The sequence below is a fragment of the Alosa alosa genome, chromosome 10 (assembly GCF_017589495.1).
Source record: "Alosa alosa isolate M-15738 ecotype Scorff River chromosome 10, AALO_Geno_1.1, whole genome shotgun sequence".
Classification (NCBI taxonomy): domain Eukaryota; kingdom Metazoa; phylum Chordata; class Actinopteri; order Clupeiformes; family Clupeidae; genus Alosa; species Alosa alosa.
In genome coordinates this window covers 10,579,145-10,601,659 of record NC_063198.1, presented here as the reverse complement: position 1 = coordinate 10,601,659, position 22,515 = coordinate 10,579,145, and the positions used below count along the sequence as shown (strand labels likewise).

At 42.0% G+C, this 22,515-nt stretch overlaps 3 protein-coding genes across 3 annotated transcripts; 1 reads left to right on the top strand and 2 right to left on the bottom strand.

The window, feature by feature from the left end:
* Positions 1–2,211: 2,211 nt before the first annotated feature.
* On the top strand, positions 2,212–10,621 carry si:dkey-202e22.2 (netrin-4). Its single transcript, XM_048253775.1, has 10 exons — positions 2,212–2,896; positions 3,527–4,017; positions 4,332–4,664; positions 4,839–4,965; positions 5,097–5,285; positions 5,501–5,717; positions 5,835–5,953; positions 6,216–6,284; positions 8,506–8,676; positions 9,085–10,621. The coding sequence occupies exons 1-10, from the start codon at positions 2,809–2,811 to the stop codon at positions 9,219–9,221; spliced, it is 1,941 nt and encodes a 646-aa protein (XP_048109732.1). The 5' UTR covers positions 2,212–2,808; the 3' UTR covers positions 9,222–10,621.
* Positions 10,622–11,391: 770 nt separating this feature from the next.
* Positions 11,392–14,208, bottom strand: LOC125301901 (mitochondrial intermembrane space import and assembly protein 40-like). Its single transcript, XM_048254746.1, has 4 exons — positions 14,194–14,208; positions 13,813–14,041; positions 12,934–13,032; positions 11,392–12,584 (listed from the first exon to the last, which is right to left on the bottom strand). The coding sequence occupies exons 2-4, from the start codon at positions 13,832–13,834 to the stop codon at positions 12,229–12,231; spliced, it is 477 nt and encodes a 158-aa protein (XP_048110703.1). The 5' UTR covers positions 13,835–14,041; positions 14,194–14,208; the 3' UTR covers positions 11,392–12,228.
* A 521-nt stretch (positions 14,209–14,729) lies between these two features.
* Positions 14,730–20,931, bottom strand: sec61a1 (SEC61 translocon subunit alpha 1). Its single transcript, XM_048254745.1, has 12 exons — positions 20,789–20,931; positions 19,797–19,864; positions 19,617–19,682; positions 19,436–19,514; positions 19,172–19,303; positions 18,936–19,045; positions 18,508–18,661; positions 17,560–17,720; positions 16,869–17,066; positions 16,261–16,452; positions 16,060–16,136; positions 14,730–15,949 (listed from the first exon to the last, which is right to left on the bottom strand). Exons 1-12 carry the CDS (start codon positions 20,793–20,795, stop codon positions 15,763–15,765), a joined length of 1,431 nt encoding a protein of 476 aa, XP_048110702.1. The 5' UTR covers positions 20,796–20,931; the 3' UTR covers positions 14,730–15,762.
* Between the last annotated feature and the right edge of the window lie 1,584 nt (positions 20,932–22,515).

Genomic DNA, 22,515 nt, shown 5'->3' with positions numbered 1-22,515 from the left:
ACAGAGGCTATCGTTTTAATGTAAACAGCAATGCAGTGACATCCAGCAGAGCAGAATGCACAATAACTGTACATTCCTCGCTAAACTCAACCCAGCTGATCGAGGGGTAGAGGGCATGTATTTTATTATCACAACCCTTTTGTACTGTACAGCACACATGGGAGAAGGCTTTTGCGACCGTGGCCTGCAAAAGATATCCCTCACATACATTTTGAATTCTGCAGAAAATTGAACTCCTTTGATAGAAAATCAAAAGCTCCAACAGTCTTTAAATCGGAGGGGGGTTCTTTTTTTTTTTTTGCACTTTTCCTGATCTCAAAGAGAGATCCAACCAGCTGGCCCACACACATCTGAACACAACAAAAACCATTAGCATGGGCTTAATTCCCATAAACTGGATTAACACAATCATAATAATATTTATGACAATTTTTGTGAGATGGGAGCAGGGAGACTTAAAAAAAAAAAACAGAAAAAAAGCAGTGATGTTTGAAGATGAAGGAAAGACCTCCGAATGGTTTATGGTCTGGAGAGTGGCCAGACACCAGGGAAATTAAAATAAAAATGCCAATAGTGTAAATGGAAGTGGGAAGACAAAGATCTGGGAATCTTAATGGAGACCAGATAAAGACATGAAAAGAGATTAAAGTTTAATCAAACATGGAGGAAATTAGACAACAGGACACCAACAACTTGGCTGATATGAGAGGAGAGGCACTAACATGCTATGAAACATCCAACAGATAGCTAGTCCTTCTGCTTATGGTCTGTTTTCTCACCTGTAAATCGGTTGCCGAGTCTCTGTGTCAGAACATAATTTATCTCATTCATCAAATCATGTGGAGTACTTATCAGTCCTGATTGATGAGACTCTGTCAGCCATACCGAGTTCAATTACTCTCAGCCCAGCATCACAAAAGCAATGTTTAAAAGCACTGAAATCCTGCAGGAAAAAAAACAGCACACCACTAGGACTTTATTAACTTTAGTAGCCACTGTGTACCAATAATGAAATTTGCCTGCAAATAAGCTCATCTTGTATAAAATGCTTCACTGTGATCTCACGTCTATTCTGTGCCCTGTTGTTTTTATTAAAAGCCATGAAACTGTTTGCTATGAAAGCTCTGTGAGGTGCAGTTGTTTAATTCTACCCTTCTCATGAATTAAACTGCCTTTGAAAGTGCTATGTGGTTTCATGAAAGTGCAATGTGGCACATTTAAAGGCCCAAAAATGCACGTTTACTGGTACCACTGTGTGATGTGTGGCAAAAAAACAACTGCTTGTTGTTGACAGTACATTTCACCCTCACTGCAAATAACCCCTCAAAAAAACATGCGCATGGGAGTGGGGGCACATTTGATAAAGCATGAGTGGTCTTCTTATACGATTATAATATATAGATTGATTTGATCTACTGTCATACAATCATATTTATTTTGGTCACCCCTTCTAACTAGCTGTTTTGCAAAATAATATGTGTAAACAATGTCTAGCACAAGACAGCAGCTCAGGATAACATGCTTGTGTTGTGGTCCAACAGATTGCTGGAAATTACAACAAGAAAGGGTTACTGTGGCAAATTCAAAAACCTTGAAAAAGGTCATTTGTGTGAAAACACCCACAGTAACTAAATATAGCCCCTACCTCAAACATAGCAGAGAAGATACAAGATGTACTGTATATAAGCTACGTCTGCCACTGAGAGACAAAATAAGTAATTCAGTGACCACTTACTGGACCTTAAGTCGAGTATCAGTTGCTGGCTGGCTTTGAAACAGGCTACACTTGGGAATCCCCTGTAGTGGACTGATAAGCCTCCTGGCGCATCATGAAACTATCCCGGGCATCCCCAACTGCTCTCTCATTACACTGTGCATTTAAATTGGCCATCAATCCCCCTAATATATTGCTGTGGCTAAACCAGGAACGACACTTCAACAAACGTATTTTCCTACCCAGCCATTAAGAGACCAAGTTAACGCATGAGGAGGAGGCTGGCGAGGTCTGGTATGTTGAAGTTCAGGGCGCCTGTTTCGCATTAGCCTACGTTTCTTTACCAGCTCTCCACTACCTTGTTTTCATCCGAACTCTTGCGAGAAAGAGTGAGCCTGCAAAATCCAAAAAGTTATTCGATTCTTGTCGTGCAAACAATTGCAAAAGTTTTGGTTATATTTGCTGCATTACTGTTATTACCCGCTGCGGGGCACTGAGGCACAATGGATGCTGACTTATTCGTTTGTGATTTTATTTTATGGGGGCAGGCACTCAGAGGGTTCAACGCAGTACGTTGCGTTTAGAGCGAGGGCGACAACAACAGACGAGGAACAACACAAAGGGACTCGGGGAACATCTGTCATCTTGATCGTTGATATCGACGTTTTATATGATATATGGGTGACCCCCGTGAGGGAGTAACGGTCGTTGTCTAGCCTATAGTGTAATAAACGCGCTCAATTTGTCATTTTCAGAAAGGGTGATGCTACCATGTCGGACAGGTGCATTGACCTAGGCTACCGTGTCTACTTTAACAGAATGTTTTTGATATCTACTTTAATCAGAAACTTACCAACAAAGAAGTTTCGTGCGATCGCCTAACGATTATGTTATTGAACAGTGCGGTGATATTTTTGTTGGTTGACCAGACTTTTTTTCAGCTTGACCAGGTTTTTCGGCTTCATTCTCGTGTTCAATATTAGACTTTGAAGTTGGGATGTGCTTTGGTTGAGGTTCTTAGTGGTACGAGATTCTGGTGGCCTGTGAACAGTTCTTGAGTCAGGGCATTAATTCCAGCCACAGAACTTTCAAGAATGAAAGCACTGGCACTGCGTCTCCTCTCCAGGATGCAGCCATTCTTCTGGATCGGGCTCCTGTTTCTAGATGTGTACGGCATGTCAGGTGAGAGACATTCACAGGTTCATTGTGATGATTTAAACGTGTGACCCACACGAAATCTATAGACCTATACGCGTAATTTCTCCTAATGTCACATGGATGTTATTCTTTCTCAGCTGTGTTGCTGCATGGAGCCATACAAGTATAGCCTAACCAACTTTTGACAAGTGTTCCGCCTTATTGAGGCTATACAAACCCAAAACAGATTACTGTCAGTTGCGTGCCCCATTAACCGACTGTTACATAATGTTGTTACGGGAAGTAACTGTTTCAGGAGCTAAATAGAGCCTATCATCCCATGGATGATGCATGAGAACTATCTCCTATTATTTGGGCAAGCAGTGGCATCGCCAAAGGTCAAGTTATGGTAATTGATAACTCCGATGCGCTGCCATGGGCTTAACTGCCCTGGTATTATTAGACTGGGGCAGCATGAGTCCCAGACTTCCATTGTTTCCGTTGTTGCGTCAATATGAAAATCCATTTTGCATTTTATGACAGTACCAGAAGAGAGCTCTTCCATTTCTGCTGACCATGATTCAAGTGGCACTTTTTTTTCCCCTTACAGAGACACATTCATCATGCCAAACATGCATCTGATTTATTTCTCTGCTAACTTCATTCTCTTCCCAGTCTTGTCACCTCACCTGGCAACCTCCAGATGTGTGGGTCATGCCTGCAGTCCTCCGGTGGGGAACCTGGCTACTGGCAGGGTCCTCCGCACACTCACAGGCTGCTGCAGGAACAGCTCCCGGGAGTCGTGCTCTTCCCTCCAACGACCATGCTCTGAGGGAACAGCACACCCACCTGCGCAGATGGCTGATGACCCCTTCCTACACCCGAACACCTGGTGGGAGTCTGGGGCTGGCCCTGGCCAGGAGGAGGAGATCCGCCTGAACCTGGAGAGCCGGTTCTGCATGACTCACGTGGTCATGCTTTTCCGCTCCCCTCGGCCCGACACCATGGTTCTGGAACGTTCCGTAGACTTCGGTCAGTCCTGGCAGACACTGAAGTTCTTTGCCTCAAACTGCAGCTCTGCGTTTGGCCTCGCTGATGATACCAGCCAGCCAGGGTCGCTGTGCACCTCACGCTACTCCAGTGCTGTGCCCTGCAGTGGAGGGGAGGTGAGGAACTTTACATTTCACACGTACAAAAATAATACACTGTGCAAGACAAGGCATGTGTTGACATTGATGAAGAGATAAGAATATTTTGAATACTGTTTACCTCTGTGAAAGGAATCTTCATTCACCAGTTTGAGACAGACACAGACAGCGTCACATGTCTCTTTAAGCATTTTGTAAACATAGTTATTAGTAGTTTTTGGGTGACTAAAAGAGAATATAAATATAGGGTGGAGGATGTTAAATACAGGTGCTGTGCCATTTGGGTTGCTGTCTTTTGACACTGTGTGTTTGCCCCCTTGTGTTTCCCACAGGTTATATTTCGCTCAATAGGCAAAGGCAAAGAAGTGGACGATCCTTACAGTCCGGAGGCCCTCGCCTTACTCACTCTCACCAACTTGCGCATCAGGCTCCTCGAGCCTCAGGTTTGTGCGGGGTCTCCTTCCGGCTCCTCCAGGGGCCACAGTAGTCCGGAGACGCTCCCTGGTGTCTTCTCTGTGGCCACCAAGCGTCGTTCAGCCCCCTCCAAGCCAGCGCCCTACGCCATCTACTCTCTGCTGGCCCGGGGAACGTGCCTCTGTCACGGGCACGCGGAGCATTGTGTGCCCACGCAGCAGGGTACAGACCAGCTCCCTCCAGAGGGAATGGTGAGACACTCCTGCCAACACATCACATTAGATCCTGTCACTGAGGTTCTGTGAATACGTGATTTGTGATTTTGTTGACATGACATTGCAGTTCTAGTGTATACATCTGTGTGTGTGTGTGTGTGTTTGTGTTCCCCTCTGTTTGCTTACTTGGCCCGGGTTTCCTCACGACAGGTGTCTGGCAGGTGTGTGTGCTCGCACCACACGGCGGGTGAGCACTGTGAAAGGTGCGCTCCCCTCTATAACGACCGGCCCTGGAAGCCTGCCAACGGCAGCAGCGGCCAGCCAAATCCCTGCCAGAGTAAGTAGCCTGCCTCGATGACCACCACTCGTGCCTCGGTCCAGCAAGTCATCCAAGACCAAGAGACGATTCCTTTTGCACTGACACTCTCTCACTCCACACCTATTGTCTGTCCGCTGGTGTGCTTTCAGAGTGCGAGTGTCACGGCCACTCGGACAGTTGCCACTTATCGCAGCGAGTGTGGCTGTCCACAGGGGGGATGAGTGGAGGGGTCTGCAACGACTGTCAGCACAACACAGTGGGCCGGCGGTGCCAGCGCTGTCGCCCCGGTTACCATCGCCACCCAGCAATGCCACTGACCTCTCCGTATGCTTGTACACGTAAGTAAACTAATGAAACAGACAATAACAAACAAATTTGAACATCTGAAAAGTTCCTCTGTTAATGTAACATAGGTTTTTGTGGTGTTTACTGACACCCTTTTGGATGTCTGATGGATGAAAGTATGACTCCCTCTGCTGGTTACAGGTAAAACTACAATAACAAATGGACAAGGCAGTGCAGTAGTAGAGCACTGATGTCTGTCTTGTTTCAGGTTGCTGGTGTAATACTGTTGGGTCGATCCCCTCACATTCTAAAGATGAGGCACCTTTATGCCACCCCAGAAGCGGGCAGTGCCACTGCAAACCAGGGGTTGGAGGCACAAGCTGCAGTCAGTGTCTGCCAGGGTACTGGGCGTTTGGCCCAGGGGGCTGCAAACCCTGTGCTTGCCCTCTAAAATGCGATGCCGTCACTGGACACTGTATTGACAGGTCAGTCTAATTTCTTATGCCATGATGCCATATAATTATGTTTTGAAAATAATGTTGAAATTGTATCAATGAAAGTGTCATGAACTAAATATTTTCCATTTTGTACTGTTAAAACAGTGATAAGCTCTACCACATTCCCATTGGAGGCAAGATCCCTGACCTGCTCCACGTATTGTCAAATGAAGATGAGAGAACATGGTCCAAAGAGCTGGCAGTGTCTGCCTTGTACTATACAGGTTGGTTAGCACTAAGTAATACTATAACAACCTTGGATGAACAATGAAAACAAACTGTATGCACCGCTGAAACTAACTGAATAGGAAAATTGGACAGGATAATGGAAACAGTAACTGGGTAAACTGATACTCTAAATCCATCAGATCCTGGTAAACTGATAACTTGGATACCCTTAACATCAGTGTTTGGTAACTATTCATGTCCACCTAATATAAGGGAGATTAGAGCATTGAATGGGACTAATGATCATGTTCCTCTCAGGTAAATGCAGTTGCAAAGAGAGAAAACTGAGAGGTGTGGCTGATTTATGCAAGACAAAACATGCATACGGTAAGAGAACACCTCATTGTAATCTTGAAATCTTCTGTTGTACACATAATCAGTGACCTGTTCACAACTCACAGTAACATAACATAACAACGTGTTCCTATAATATCAGGCCATCCTTAAAAATATTTTCGTTTGCCGTAACCCGACCGACCCTGTCAATTTAGAACCGACCCAAATATTTCTTTTTTTCCCCTTTTAGTCCGACCGACTTGCCGTTTGTAAAACTTGCGTTAATACCGACCGATTGTTTTTTTTTTTTACTCTAAACAACCAATACAAATGCAATAAAATAATATTTCTTTTAGTAGGCCCAAGTATTGTGAATATAAATTGCCTACATGCAAGCGTGGCTCACTTAAAAAACCTGTGGCGTCATCTCTACACCATTGGTTTCGCATGTCACACTATGGCCTACGCTTCGTTTCATTCACACAAACTGATAGCGCTTTTACTTGTACGAAGTTCTGGAAGAACTGTGGCCAGATCTTTTCTCATCCCTCCTCCCCTAGTCTAACGGTGACCCGTGTCGGAGAATTGAAATTGGTTGTGGTCTATTCAGCATTTCTCAAAATATGGGTCCATAACATGGAGACTGCTGGTCAGCTGGGAGGTCGTGGAGTGAAATTAGGCCGGTGTTGCACCAAATTCTGTGACCTGTCGAATTTTGTGACTCTAGAGGGCGCTGTTTTGTGGAGTCTATGAATGTACTGAGCTGTACTGACACACTGATGAGGCAATTCTGTTATGTGTATAATTCTTCTAATAAACTTTGTACATTTTTGAAACATGGAACATTGACTGGGTGTGGGTGTATTATTCTAGAGTAGAGCTAAAGCCTACCCCTCACCACTCCTGTGAACAGATGGACTTCAGCAGGACAGATCACATATTTTGATAGGCTACTGTCAAATTATGTCACTGTAACTGCAGAAAAAATGCTGTGGAGGTCACTAACTGCCTCCTTAAGTTTGTATATCAGTTTGAGGTGCCAAAAGTAAATTAGCAGGACAATGACAAAGTTTGTCAATAATGTAAATAAAGTGTTTGCTGATGTCAATGACAATGTACAACATCAGTCCATTTCTGCAGAGTTATAGTGGGGTAATAGTAAATATAGTGGGCTACTGTCAAACATAATTTGACAGTAGGCTTATCATCATATGTGACCTGTCAGCTGAAGTCCACCTCTTAGCTGGAGTGGTGGGAGTAGGCCTTAGCTGTACTCTATAGAGATAGTATAGAGGGAAGATACACATGCAGGCCTGTGGAGTAATACACCCACACCCAGACAATGTTCCATGTTTCAAAAAATGTACAAAGTTTATTAGAAGAATTATACACATAACAGAATTGCCTCATCAGTGTGTCAGTACAGCTCAGTACATTCATAGACTCAATAAAACAGCGCCCTCTAGAGTCACAAAATTCGACAGGTCACAGAATTTGGTGCAACACCAGTGCTTCATCTGATAATATGCTGCGCAGTTGATCAAGAAACCGCGGATCGACGAAAAAAGAAAACAAACGTTTCTGCTATCGATGTCATTAAACATGGAGCCCTACAATTAAGTGGTGGTATGAGCATTCATTCAATGGCGTCTCGCGGAAGAAACTGAAACTAATCGATAGCGTTGGTATCAAAGCTCGCTTCAACCTGTTGGAAGGCTATTTATTTATTTAAAGAAACTTAATAGAGCAGCGTTGTTTTTTGGAACTTCCTTAGAAACAGAGCAGAGACTGTATAATACACTGTATAGCATTGAGTATTGCATAGTCAAATTTCAATATAGCGTGGCCAAGAGCTATTGTAGCCTTCTTTCTGGGTACATGTAGATGAGCCCTATGACCCAAAAGTCTGCCATGACCGGGCCTCAGGTCAAAAGTTTGAGAAAGGCTGGTCTATATAACCTGCATCAGAATGAGGTTTGCCATGGTGCGCCTGAAGGCGGGTTGAAGACCCAGTCAGTTACGTCACGATATGCACATTTGTGTAAATTCATTCCCTCACGTAATCACCATGACCAAAATTGTACTTTTTTTTACTTTGAATCTTGAAAAAAAAAATATTGACCTACCTACCGACCCATTTTTATTTTTTTTGGCTGTTACTGCAAACAAAATATTTTTAAGGATGGCCTCACAGAAGAGGGTGTGGTCTGGTGTATGGTGACTTCATGTGTCTGTGTGTGTGTGTGTGTGTGTGTACCTCTGGTTATTACAGCAATAAAAGCCAGTGTCCTGTCTGCCCATGACAAAGGAAGCCATGCCGTTGTGCTTGTCAAAGTTAGGAAGGTCTTGCGCTCAGGAAAGGTGCCAGTCTCTCAGGGCACTCACAGCATCTTCCCACTGTCCTGGACCAGCAGAGGATGCACCTGTCCCATCCTGAATCCAGGTAATAGCCTCTGAAGAGCTTGTTTTCTGGAATCTTCTCCCATTGTATGTCTAGAAGCAACGCAAATATGGCATTTGCTGGTTGAAAAGATGTTAGAAGTGATAGAGTCATAGCAAAGCAAAAACTTTCCTCCTTCATGAAAAGTATCCCAGATTTTATATAAAAAAAACATAATTGTAGCAATGATCAAAGAATTTCCCTTACCACAAGTAAACACTGGAAACTCACTATAGTCGTTTAGGTATGGTTGTTTTTACAAGGATGGTCAGTGTGTCAAGCCAACGCCCTAGTTTTTATCTGAAAGGAGTATTTAATAAAACTGAATACGCCATGAATAAGTCACTCTGTGAATAACACTCTTTGCAAACAACAGCTACATAGACAGACATTCTGCCATTTACATTTCAGGAATGGAATACCTACTGGCTGGACCTGAGGAGGTGGAGTCGGGTCGTTTGCTGGTGACCATGCAAAGTTTGGTGGTTCCCTGGACACCGATGTTGGGGCATCATGTGGCAGAGGGACTTCGGCAAGGCTGTCTCTGAGCTCTTAGTGTTTGCTCCACGGGACACATGAAAGCCATTTGCCAAGTGAACTGTGGTCACTTGAGCTTCCAGTTTACATGGCTAAGCAAGCTGACTTTCAGTTCCTTCTTGGCACCTCTTGTGAGTAGCAGTAGGACGCACATACAAGGGCTGCTGACCAAGTTGCTCAGGGGTGAGCCTATGGAACATGACCATTGGAACAGACTCCTTTTATCTGAGAGGCTATAAAGACAAGCCATGGGGGTAATTGTCTTGTGGCCTAATAGTCACCTGTATTTTTTGTAGTGGTACTGTAGTGTACTCTTAACCCACATTCTTGACAGAAGCAGATCTTTTAATTCCAAACACCGATACCTTCAGTGTCATTCTTTTGGATTGTTTCCCTTCCATTCTGTGTGTTGTACCTAATTTAGCTGAAAGCCTTATCATTGCTGGCTCAATGACAGAAGGGAAACTGGGCAGTACACATACTGGTGGCTTCACATTGATTAGCTTCACAAATGAGACTGCTTCTGTAGATATTCTCCCATGAGACACGTCCACAATGTAACCAAAAAGGTAATGAATTAATATTTAAGGTATTTGATAATATGTTCATTTGTATAAAGTATGTCATCTGTATGAGATGTACAACAAGGTGTTAAAAACATTTCAGTGAGCAGTTGCACGAAAGGTGCAAAATGCACTGAAGATGGCATTTTTGTTAGTATTGAAGTTAAATACCATAACATAAGTAGTAATGTTCAAAAATGATTAGATAAATAATCTCCACAGGTTGATATAGGCTAGTATTTTGTTGCATTATAGATTGTCCTTCAACTATACTGTTACATATAGGCTGCTTTCATTGAACATTGCTGGACATTATTTGAAAGAACAAACTAATTATATCACAAATGTCCATGCTGTATTTTTTCCTTCGTTTTAGAATTGTGCATCAGACTATTTCCATCGACTACACTTCATGAAACCAAGCGTACCCTGATACGAGATGTTGAAAAGCAATGTCAGTGTTCCTTTTCACATAAACCTAATTATTCAGGGCCCAAGAGAAGAGTGAGGACTGAGGACCACTAAATGTTGCACACATTGTTACGCCCACAAATGTAATAACTTTCCACAAACATGCTAAAACCATAACTGTAACAATTACTAAGCTTGAAGGAATTTAGTATGTTTATGGGAAGATACAATTGCTTGATTACATCAAATGTAATACATCTCACTATATAAGTGTACATGTTTAATTTTATGTTATATCAGTTGTAAATCAGATGTTGTCCTCTAATGAAATTTTGTCAAAATTGTAATAATCAACAAAGTGTGATGCCTCACAACATTCTGCTGCTGAGTCAGAATGGACCAAACATCTGAATATACTGTGTGTCTAATAATGAGAATTCCTTCTGCCATATGTTGGCCATGTGTCTTTACCAGCTTTACTGAGATTGGGCAGTTCATCACTATTGGGATTGGGGTGTTCTGCTTGAGACTGGACGAACTACCCCCACCATAAGGGTTAAAAAGTGCTTGCACTATATGGGTTATAGCCTGGGAATACCCATACGACCTTTCGGCAAATTTGGGATTTGCTCTGCAGGTCAGTCTGGCCAAGAGGCCATTGAAACCCATTTCCAATGTCCCTAAAACACAGGCACGCAAATACAATCACTAATCCGGCATAGATGATATTTGTTTTAGAATCGAGTAAACAACTGCATTTAAAACCTTTGTTTACAATATTGCTACACTTTTAAGTTTACACATTGCTAAACTTAAATTGGTGCATTAAATTTGGTAAGAGTTTAATGCACCAATTTAAGTTTAATTTCACTGCTAGTTACGCACCTGCTGGAAGTCTTAAGTCAATGAACCTTTTCCAGACCCACTCCCAATTGGACAATTGTGAAAGTCTGGGTGTCCCCAGGCTATATGGGCTATTATAGTATAATGTATAATTATATAATACATCTATAATGTGTCTGCAAGCCAGATACCTTTGTATCAATCTGATTGCTTCTGCCTCCAGCTGCATTTTTTAAACAAGCCATATTTTTCATAAGCTCCAGCCTTTAAAAACATGACAGCTAGTACAATTTCATCAAAAAAAGAAATGTTTTATATGCCCACGCACACGTGCGTACACAAAATGTTAGAGAACACATGAAACCATAGTTTATGTTTGTTTAATTTGAAATTATTTCAAGGGTAAGGGGGGACACTTCATTAAGGCTTTGCTTGAAAGAAGTGAGCACAGGCAAAAAACTGTGGAAAAGTCTCTGTCAGCTGCAGCAGCACTTATGATGATTCTGTTCAAGAGTTAGTGTGACGACCTTCAGTGTTTCTGGCCAGAGAATCGTGTTGCCATCCATCTGCTCAGTATGTATTACTGTAAACTGAACACGTACTCTTGTGATTTTGTCAGTAAGAAAATATGTAATGAAAGATCTCAATATCAGTATATTTCAAGTTGGCCATCAGAAGACAGACAATAATTCTTCAAACACTGAAAGAAACATGATTACTTGCACAATCAAGAGTAACAGTAAGAGACAGACACACAGTGACCTGTGAGGCTACAGAGCACCACTCAATCAGTATTAGCACTAACATGAGCACTGACAGCCTTTTGCATAAGCATCATTTAAGCAATGACCTACCCCTCATAAATACTCACAATAACTTTATGTGATTTGGGACATTTCTAGAAGCTTTAAGTGCACATCAACCTTACCATATGCTGTAAAAGAATTTCTTTATTTCGCCCATATATTTGATTTCTGGACCCTAATTGATAACCTCAGTGGAGGGAAAACAGAAAATTCAACCCATGTCTATGAGTCTTTATGTGTCCAGCACGCCAACCAGTGAGTTCCAGCACTCCTGTCGGGATTGTCCTCCACAAGGGTTCCGGTGTGATTCCTTCTTCTGCCCAGCAACACAGCCTTTGTCTCGTACACACTGATTCACACTGGTCAGGCTCAGCACAGTTTTAGAGCATACAGCGTTAACTTTTGGGCGGGCTGGCTGTGGGTGTTGGTTCTTCCGAAGTGGGTGAGGATTCTGCTGGGCCAGAGTCTTTTTCATTGGTGGGGGCAGTTTCATCTGTCGCTGTCGGGGCAGCAGCATCATCTGTCTCTTTGGACGGTTCATTGTCATCATCTTGAGGGTACAGCTCTGGGTACCTCTGCATGCACTCTTGCATGTTGCGGAAGTTCTCCACACACTCCGAGCCCTTCACCTCCTCTTTGCTGTAGTGGAAACAAGAGAAGGCTTCTTTGAACTGCTGACCACAGGGTCCACTGGCCATACCACCCAGGCAAGGGCAGTTCCAGTTGATGTCCCCATTTGGTAGGATCAGGCCTGAGAAAAGGATATACCAGGAAATAAATTAAAGCACTGTAGCTGAAAACTCCCTGTTAACCACAAATCAGGAGTGTAATTGTTTACACAACCATGAGACTCTTGCTTTAATCTACTAAACATACAATGACCATCTCTTTCTCTCCTCAATTATCTTCCTGAATCCATTAGCAATATGCTCATAAAAACCTTCAAAATTCCCCAGACATTGACATCTACTTTTAAAAGGTCTTGTCATCTGAGGGGAAAATAAGCTACGTGAAGACACACCTATCTAATGTATAAGACAGTTTGACATAGTTGAATACAGCCATCGTGCATCTTCTGAGCAAAGCGTGACTACACTCACCGTGATCTTCGTAAGGGTCATTGGGGTCATCTGCTACTAGCTCGGCATTGCTGGGGGCTTCATGGTCCTCCTTAGTCACGAAGATGATTTTGTCTTTGCCTGAGACATCAGTAGTGTTGTCAAAAAATATTTGAGAATCCCATGGTTATTACGTGTTTTACATGAGGTCAAGTATAAGCCATGCGGAGTATAAACCAAGCCTGCAGAATCATTCCGTGACGGGCAGACAGGCAAGACAACAGCCTCAACCTTCACTTGTTAAAGGAAATAAGAAAAGTAAGCCAAATTGGGCGTACAATAGAGTTACGTTAAATCATCGTCTTGTCAGCAAGGAATACCAACACCAAGAGCAGTTGCTTTCTAAACTGTGAGCACTCCATCATGACAGGCTGACCAGCAATGAAAATGTCGATGATTCAGCAGACGTAATAAAATGACATGGTATTTAATAATGAAAACAAAAACAAAAAACACTAAAAACGCTCCTAATCAAAGATGTATTTTCGAGATGTACAAACGAAACTGTCAGAGTGACTCGGTACCGTTACAAAACGTGCTAATAAACTAGCAGGGCTAGCAGGGCTCCATTCAGCGGTTTGGCTAACAAGTGCAAAAAATTCCGCTAACGTTAAGCTTGTTCTTGAAGACCACAAAACGTGGACACTTATTTCACAGGTAGCACAGTATTATAGATAGGACTAATGCTCTATAATGTGAGATGTTAGACTCGAGGGAAATTGTGTAGCCATCACGGTAAGCTAGCCAACATTAACCATCTTGAGGGCTAATGGTTAGTTAACGTCTGCTAGCTAGCACTTTCAATGACATTGGTGATCATAAATTAATGAAAAGTAGGTCGATAATGTACGATGAACTCACCCTCTTGCCTGCAATATGACATTTCTGTTGGTGGTTACGGGGGACTGTTTTTTGCGACAACGGCTCCAGTCTCCAGTCTTATTTCGCACTTTACGAAACCGGTTAAAATTACTGTCTTACACGCTTTACCCACTTTACCTCTCACCGCATGAACTTTGCACCCTGACGTATTAGGACCTAGACATTCTCTGCTAGGACCCAAAGCGTTTTATGTCCAGTGCAATGCCAGCTGAAAAGCAGAGAATTATAGATATATTAATCAGCATTCAGCAATATTACAGCCTGCGGCAATCTACATTTTTCAGAGACTTGTATTGTCTCTGTTGACAAAATACGTCCGTACGGGCCTCTTCATGATGAAACGATAGATACTTGACTTACCAAGGCACTTTTGCATCACATGCTAGATCAATATTTCTCAGTGTGGTCCCGGGGTCCGCGAGCAGATGTGAGTTGTCTGCAATATTGAACCAACTTGTATGTAAATCCAAACAGTTCTGCAACACTGCCTATGTAAGCTACGTCAGTTAAGCATAGGAATCCTCTGACAGAAGCAAGGTGGTTCAGTGAGTAGGCCTATGATGTAATATAGGTGATGCGTGAGGTTTTTTTATTTTATTGGTTAAGTGGTCCTTGGTCTGAAAAAGTTTGAGAAACAGTCCTAGATCTTTTAATGGTGCAAGTTAGGAGACGGTTATTCTGAACGGATTATCCCTTCATGTACCCCTTGCTTAATATATCTATAATGTGACTGACACTAGAATGAACAAATGTATTCAATAGCTTTACACATCTTACATGAAAACGTTTTAATAAGGATTTATTAACCGTTGAAACGGATGCATTTGTTCAGAATATCATAGGACATTTTTCCAGACTCCCATGTAGCCTACAAAAAAAGTCGAGTTTTCAAAGAGTTGGCAAAAAATTTCTTCTTTAATACAATGTTCAAAACAGAACGTAAAAATCAGGTATATCCTCTTTTCTCCCCAAACAAGCCCACCCATATCCACCCCAATCAGGCAGTTTCTGCAGCAGTTCAGTCTGGGAGAAGACCATGACGCAGACAAACACTTCCCTTTACCTGGACCATGTGAAAGGGCAGTGCCTGTGCCCTTGCTAAGACTAGCGTGGAACGCTAAATAAAATAAAAAAAAATCAAGAAACTGAACTGAAACTTACAGCTGACCCAGGATCTCTAATCCAGCACAGGGACAGTATACACCTAGCCCACAATATGCTAGCTTTCTTTACAACTGACCCTACAACATGGCTCAGAGACCCCCTGCCCCATACAAAACTAAGGGTGAAATATGATAGCATGGACATGTCAGTCTCTTCCCAGCAAATACAGAGCAGTCAGCTATACACAAGCCAGTGCCACACAGACAGGTGTGAGAACAAAAACCCTCCAGCATCCTCTCGAAAAGATTTTCTTTATTTACAGTGGAATAACTAAGGGTTCCTTAGGTTGGACATTGTTAGCTGATCATACAAGCATATACACTGATATGACATGTTGGTTTTACATAATCCATGTAGTCCTACTTCCAAGTGAGTTACACTATTTTTTTTTTTCACCCCACAGGATTTGAACCAAATATTCTACCATATGAGCTTTTAAATCATTAAATCAGACTTAAAAGCCCAGCAGGTGGAACGCTGGCTAGACAGAGTGAGAGGTGGAGGATCTGTGTTCTGACAAACAGTTGAACGGGCCCACTGCCCATTCTGAATACTGGGATGACATGCAGTCACTCATTCCCAGATAGGTTCAGTCCGCACATGAGCCCTTAGGGCTACTGGGAACAAAAAAATATAGATGCCAAAATGGATGCATCCAAAGAAGCAAAAAACATTGATTGTGCATGAAAAATAGTAAAATTACAAAAAAAATAACTTGAGAGAATGCAGGTTGTGTCTGTCTGGTGTAATGGCAGAAGGATTTCTTTAGAATAGCAACGCTCCCATGCTGCCAACTTCACTCTGTTCCTTGACAAAGATCTCGAAGTACTGGTAGATGATGGTGACAGCCAATAAAATTCCAGTTCCAGAACCAATTGCTCCAAGGAAGTCAGCCATAACTGAGAGCCCGCCAATACAGAGGCCACCAAATGCAGCAGCTGTGGGGATGTACCTGTAAGAGAGTGTTGCGCAGTTAGCAGCCATCAAGAAATTATGTTCAAAATAAAAGGTGCAGTTTGTTCAGGAATATTTTGTGGTTCCTCAGAACATGCACACACTTACCTGTTGAGCTCGTGGACCATGGATGTCTCTCTATGTCCCCTCATCACCATCTGCTGCTCCTTCAACTGTTTAGCCACCTGTTTGAAACCAAACAAAAACAAAAATAGACTTTATGACGCTGCCTTTTAAAGTTTTAATAATGAGATCTGAAATAACAAGACACCAAGGATCGTCCATATTATATCATTAAGTATGACTTACATCTTTAGCAGATGATCCAGAAACCTCAATCCAGGTCTTAGAGAAGAAGGCACAGGATCCCAGCATGAAGACGATGTAGATAACCGCATGTACAGGGTCATCCAGAACAGAGCCAAATGACTCTGGCGGAGAAAGGTAGTAGCACAGACCACCAACTGGATAGGCTCGTGCAGGGCCTCCGCTAGAGGTGTCCTGTTGGGAGAAAAGGAAAGAGGGAAAATAAGGACTTGCTGCAAAATGCATGACATAGCCTAAGGCCAGCCACATGACAATGTTGTGATCAAGTCTCTCAGTCTGTAGACTTGAACTAAATTCACAAGCTAGTCAGATTACTAATGAATTCCACAAGAAAATATCTTGAATTGCTGCCAAACTGACACGTAAAACATGAGTCATTTCCTCCAGACACCCTGAGAGGTCTGGTTTGAGGAGAGCCAATTTAGCTCTTCAGATGTATCCTATACTTTTTTTTCCCCACTAGGCCATAATGGTTTGCAATTCCATTTCTTAAAATGATTCAGCAACAGTGCCATCTTCATTCCTGTTCCTTTTCCTGATTTAACAACTGATCAAGTTATAACAGAAATATGTTGGGACTTGTTACTTACAGACCACGTTCCAAGCAAGTTAACCAGGAAGTTTCCACTGAAGCGGGTAGAGAGCATCTGAGAGATGACATAGAGGTTGGACACAAGGGCAGACTGCAGGATGATGGGAATGTTGGAGGTGTAGAAAAGCTTGATGGGATAGGTGTTGTACTGGCCACGATAGCGGGCAGACTTGATGGGCAGATCGACTCTGAAGCCCTGAAGAGGAAATAAAAATGGGTTTAGCCTTGCAATCTCAACCCACAGTACGGACAGGCAACATGCCAGTCATCTGGCTAGGGACAGTATTTTGCATCATGCGGGGCCTGCATGTTAAGTATAATACGTGAATGTTACTTTTTGATTCCAGTGAATTATGCTAAACTAGGCTAACAATGGGGGGAGTCAGACTGGGTTATTGTATGCACAGAGAGGAGAAGGGTATGTATCCTATTATCTAACTCTGGCGTAGACGGCAGATAAGCTCATTTTCCAAAATGTTGGCGTGTTCCTTTAAGTCACAGGTGTGAACTATGAGCTAAAATTATACATGTTTGACATCCTGGATACCACAGACATTTGGATGACTCATTGAAAGCTCAATGCTCTTGGTCCACATCACAGAGCAGAGACAACCAATCCTGCCAATGACCAACTCTTCCTAAAGCCAGACAGTGTGAGAGCATAATCCAATGAGCAGTTATCCACTGACCTGGAAGTATATCACCACAGCAAACACGAAAACGGTGGCGATGAGGTTCATGAGGTTGGGCAGGTTCTGGCGGTAGAAGGCTTCTCTGAGTGCACGGACTTTGTCATTACGCGTAGCCAAAAGATGGAACAGGGCAATGATGGCTCCCTCGAACTCAGTTCCTAAGAGAAATAAAAGGCAAGTTAATTGTGGGGGCAGTTGTACATCATTTTGACAAAAAGTGACTGCTTTAATCAGAGAAGGTTGTGAACATGTGCTTTATCAGCAATAACTCATTAACTCTTCTTATCTTCACTGTGAAAGAGTTAAGAAATGGTTCAAAGGCAAAACTGGCGCTGTATAAGGTAATGCGTTACAAAAAGAAAATCCTTCTTAAATGAAGACCTTTTCATTTCTTTAGACTTGCATCACTTGCTGTTGTTACTTACAGCAAACAATGTATCTTATTGAACTATTTATAGTCAACAATAATAACTATTTATAATCACTTTCACAGATGTTCTCAAGCAGATGAAGGCAACAATACCGCATCCACAATGCACTGACCCATTTATGTAAAAAGGACACCCATTGCATGACCATAATTGGTGTAAAAAGGCATTTTGGTAAGCAAGCTTACTGGTTTTGAAAGATTCTTACACCAAATGCACACATAAATATAAATACACACACAAACATACATATTTCAGCGTTTCCCATACATTGACTTATTTGTGGCGGCCCACCACAACATTGACCACCACACAATGATTTTTACAGGTTCTACTAAATTGTGCTGAAAATTTGGTTACCATCATAACCACGCTGCGATAATGTGTTTAAAACTGTTGCATTCAAGTCAATTCTGCGAACTTACCACCACAAATAGAGTTCAATTATGTGGGAAACACTGTATTTATATATAATGCCTATATCTTTTCCAATGGTGTGCATGAAAACACTCTTTACCTCTGCCGGTATTGACGGTGGTGGGGCTGAAGGCTTTCCAAACGATGGTCTCGCAGATGTTGGTGGCGATGAAGAGAGAGATACCAGAGCCAAGTCCATAGCCCTTCTGCAGCAGCTCGTCCAGCAGAAGAACAATGAGTCCTGCCACAAACAGCTACAGGACGAGAAAGATAACACACCCTGAATTAGCAAATGCAATCAAACAAAGCAACTCCTCAACTCTCCACTGTATGTTTCAACCTTTACTACTAACAAGGATGATTAGTGATTTGTCCCAATCACTGGGATAAGATCAATCGGCAAAGGTGCTATTTCAACCTTTATTTGCTAATACCCCTTGATAAGAGATCCATGTCAAGCTTAGGGGGGAGGGGGCAGTAATTGGCTTGAGACTGACAGCTCTGCAGGAGTTACAGGACAGGACCTACCTGGATGATGATCAGCAAGCAGATGCCAGCGCCCATCTCAGAGGGGTCTCCATACATCCCAGTCATTACATACACGATAGCCTGGCCAATGGTGATGATCATACCGAACACTGTGGGACAGCAACACAGCATTGGTGACGTGTACTGACCAACACTGCGAACACTTATCTTACAATCTTAGCTGAAGATCATCAAGTGCTGGAATTGCAATTTAGGCCCATGAGTTGGTGACTTACGTTTCTGAGCGCCATTAAAGAGCGCCCTGTCCTTGGGGGTGTCTCCAACCTCAATGATCTTAGCACCAGCCAGCAGCTGCATGATGAGCCCAGAGGTGACAATGGGCGAGATACCCAGCTCCATCAGTGTGCCTTACAAGATTAAAAACAACGCAAGTGAGTAGGCTGATGAGGTCATGATTTAGACTATAATAGAATAGAATCAAATGAAGCTCTAGAGTCCAACAGACTTGATTTCAGCTGCATACAACAAGTTATACACACCTCTGTTGGAAGCCAGAATTACTCTCATCCAGTAGAAAGGATCGGCAGAGTCGGATGACATGATGCCAAAGAGAGGAATCTGAAAAAACCAAAGGATTAAGTCAGACACATTCAATGTCAAACCTTTTTGTATAGACTCCTTTATTTACTGTCATCAACATCAAAAAAATGAATAGCTTACCTGACAGCACACCAGGAAAATGAAAAGTGTAATTGCAGTCCATAGTACCTTCTCTCTAAACTGAATCTGTAAGAGATTGAAAGAAACAGTAATTAACTGAGTCCCCAAGAACTGTACATAAAAGTAAATAAATAAATAAATAAACAACACAAAGAGGATAAGATGGGCGATAACATTTACCTTTCGTTCTGGTTTTTGGATCTCGGGCAGAACCGCACAAAACGGTTTTATTACCTCCAGAAATTTAACTGTAAGGAAGAGAAGACATGTTTTACGTTACTTATAAGACATCTCAGTGAGCTACACCTATTGGCTAACATTAGCACTGACTGAGATTTAACTGAAGTAGACGTGGCTTTAGGGAGAATAGCACTTCAGACTGTTCGAACTTGCCCCCAGGTTTTGTACTGCAACGTCATCATTTAACTCCAGAAGAAACGCACACTAGTTACCCAAACTAGTTCCATGAAAATATTTCAGCGTGCATATTAACAGTTGTGACTAAAAGCAACCCTGCCAAACAGCCCAAAAAGTATTTGACGTGGCTAAACACTACTTGGCAACTGGGCGAGGGCAATTGATAGCTAACTAGCCGTCATAATTAGTCATTACGTTAGCTAGCATGCGAATTGTTTAAATGTCTGAATGAACAAAAGTTGGTTATTCAGCTCTACTCTCACAAGGCCGAACAACATTTACACCATACACAAATAAATAGGTCTATTAATATTAGACAAGTTCATTTCCAGTAAAGATTTCACACATATCAACTGTAGGCTACTAGCTGTACAGGTTGTTAGAAACTGCCGCTTCTCAGGCTAACGCTAAAAAAAAGCTAGCAAGCACTAAAAGCCACTAGCTGACGTTTCCTTTTGACTGGTTTTGAAATGAACAATTTCAGAATTATAACTGGAAATGGATGACAAAATGCACAATCCTCATTCAACTCGTTTCAGATTAGACCTATTACCGATTATTCTTTTCCTTAAACTAGCTGGATCAACCTTCGTTGAAAGGAAGAGTATCGTTGCCGCTAGCTAGCTAGTTTGAAGGGACAACGGACAAAGATATGGAACGATTCATAAACAGCTTTAATTAGCTTTACAATCTGTGAGATAATCAACCAGAAACAAAATACATTATTGAAAGACACAAATCAGATGTACACTTACTAGCCATGGTGCTCGTTGCCCAGATCCCGTTGTTTTACAGTCCTTGTGAGGTGGATCAGCACAGATCGACTGCCACCGGCCTGCCACTACTCACCGAAAAGAGAGCACTAGAGACACGTCATCATTGAAGCCTTCGCTAACACACGTCAGTGCTTGTGGGTGTTTTTTCTTGTACCTTGGCTGCAGATGATTACAAAACCAATGGAAGGGCGTGTTGTATGTTGCTTGTTTATTGTATTTTACTGACTAGTCTTACGCATGCCTAGTGTTTGGTTCTAAAATGCTTCGATTGCATGATTTGATAAAATGTCTTAATTATGATACATATAATAGACATAGCCTATATGGGAGGAAAACGAAAAGAAAAAAGTCATAGTTATCGTTAGTCATGTTCAGTTTATGAAACTAACGCTATTGTTTTAACCAGAAGTGTGAATTCAGGCATTATGCTGGTCTAGTGACCAACCAAAACAAATCAGAAAACCTTGTTGGTTTTATATGTCAATTTAAGGTTAGTTAGGTCTACCCATCTTTCACTTTGGGCATTTAACCACTTAGCCTAGGTTTATTTTAGATCGACGCCTTGATTTATCCACATTCCGCAATATCCCTGGTTTGATATGCAATAGATGAAAACATTTAGGCATATCATTTCAACTTTCAAGTTGTTTAGGTAGGAGCAGACAGTATAACACTTATGTCATTAGGAGCACCAGTCTCTGCCTAGTAAGGCCTATATTTGTCTTGATATAACTTTTTAAGTGAGCTAGCCTTATCATCATCCCATCAAGCTGCTAAACTGTAGGATATGCTGCTGCATTTCAAGATGGGAACTTCTGACACCAGGTCTACATATTTTGACTAATTCCGTATTCGACTGAGTTTGTACTTTCTGCTACCCTCTTCTGTAGGCCTCACTCAACAGCGTTACAGTTTACAGAAAATAAAGCGTGAGTGGCTGATACACTGGAAATTTTGCTGGAAATACAACGCCATTTCCTGTTTGTGGCACATCCCATCCCACTTTCACCCGGATGTAATATTATTCGATGTTCGTCGTAAAAAAAAAATCTGCATTGAAGTGAAATCAGAGACAAAACCTGGACAAACTATCTTTGGTGAAATCTAAAGTATCTGATGATGAAATGTTTGTTTCGCTTTCGGGTTCAGTAAGTTTCCCCTTCAGACATCTCTTTTAGTAACATCCGTATTTGATGGTCTATTTAACATAGTCTATTTGACTATTTGAGATCTTGTTTCAACCATGTTAAGGATTTCAGGGTCATAGAATGGCCTACCAATGAAAAATGTATTTCTACCTATAACTTTAATAGCCTATAAAAACATTTCATTTGACCAAATAGGCCTAGAAGCCGCAACTTTCTGACTTATTAGGCTACAACGTTTATCAGGAATATGAAAATTAAAAATGTGTTCTTCAATTAATAAAGTTCAAGCAGGCTTATAATTTAGGGTCATTCTGTGTCAAATCATCATTATTGACAGACTCAAGGTCAATTCAGAAACCCATAAAGACAGACATGACATACCTTTTCTTATAAAATACACTAAACCTATACCAGTGTTTCCACAGAGGTGACTGGTATCATACAGCACTAAACCTAGGATTGGATAGGCTAGCAGCATGACAATATGTTCTGAGAGTCATTCAGGTGACAAATATGTATAGGCCTACATCAGATTTATCAATAATACCCGATAGATGC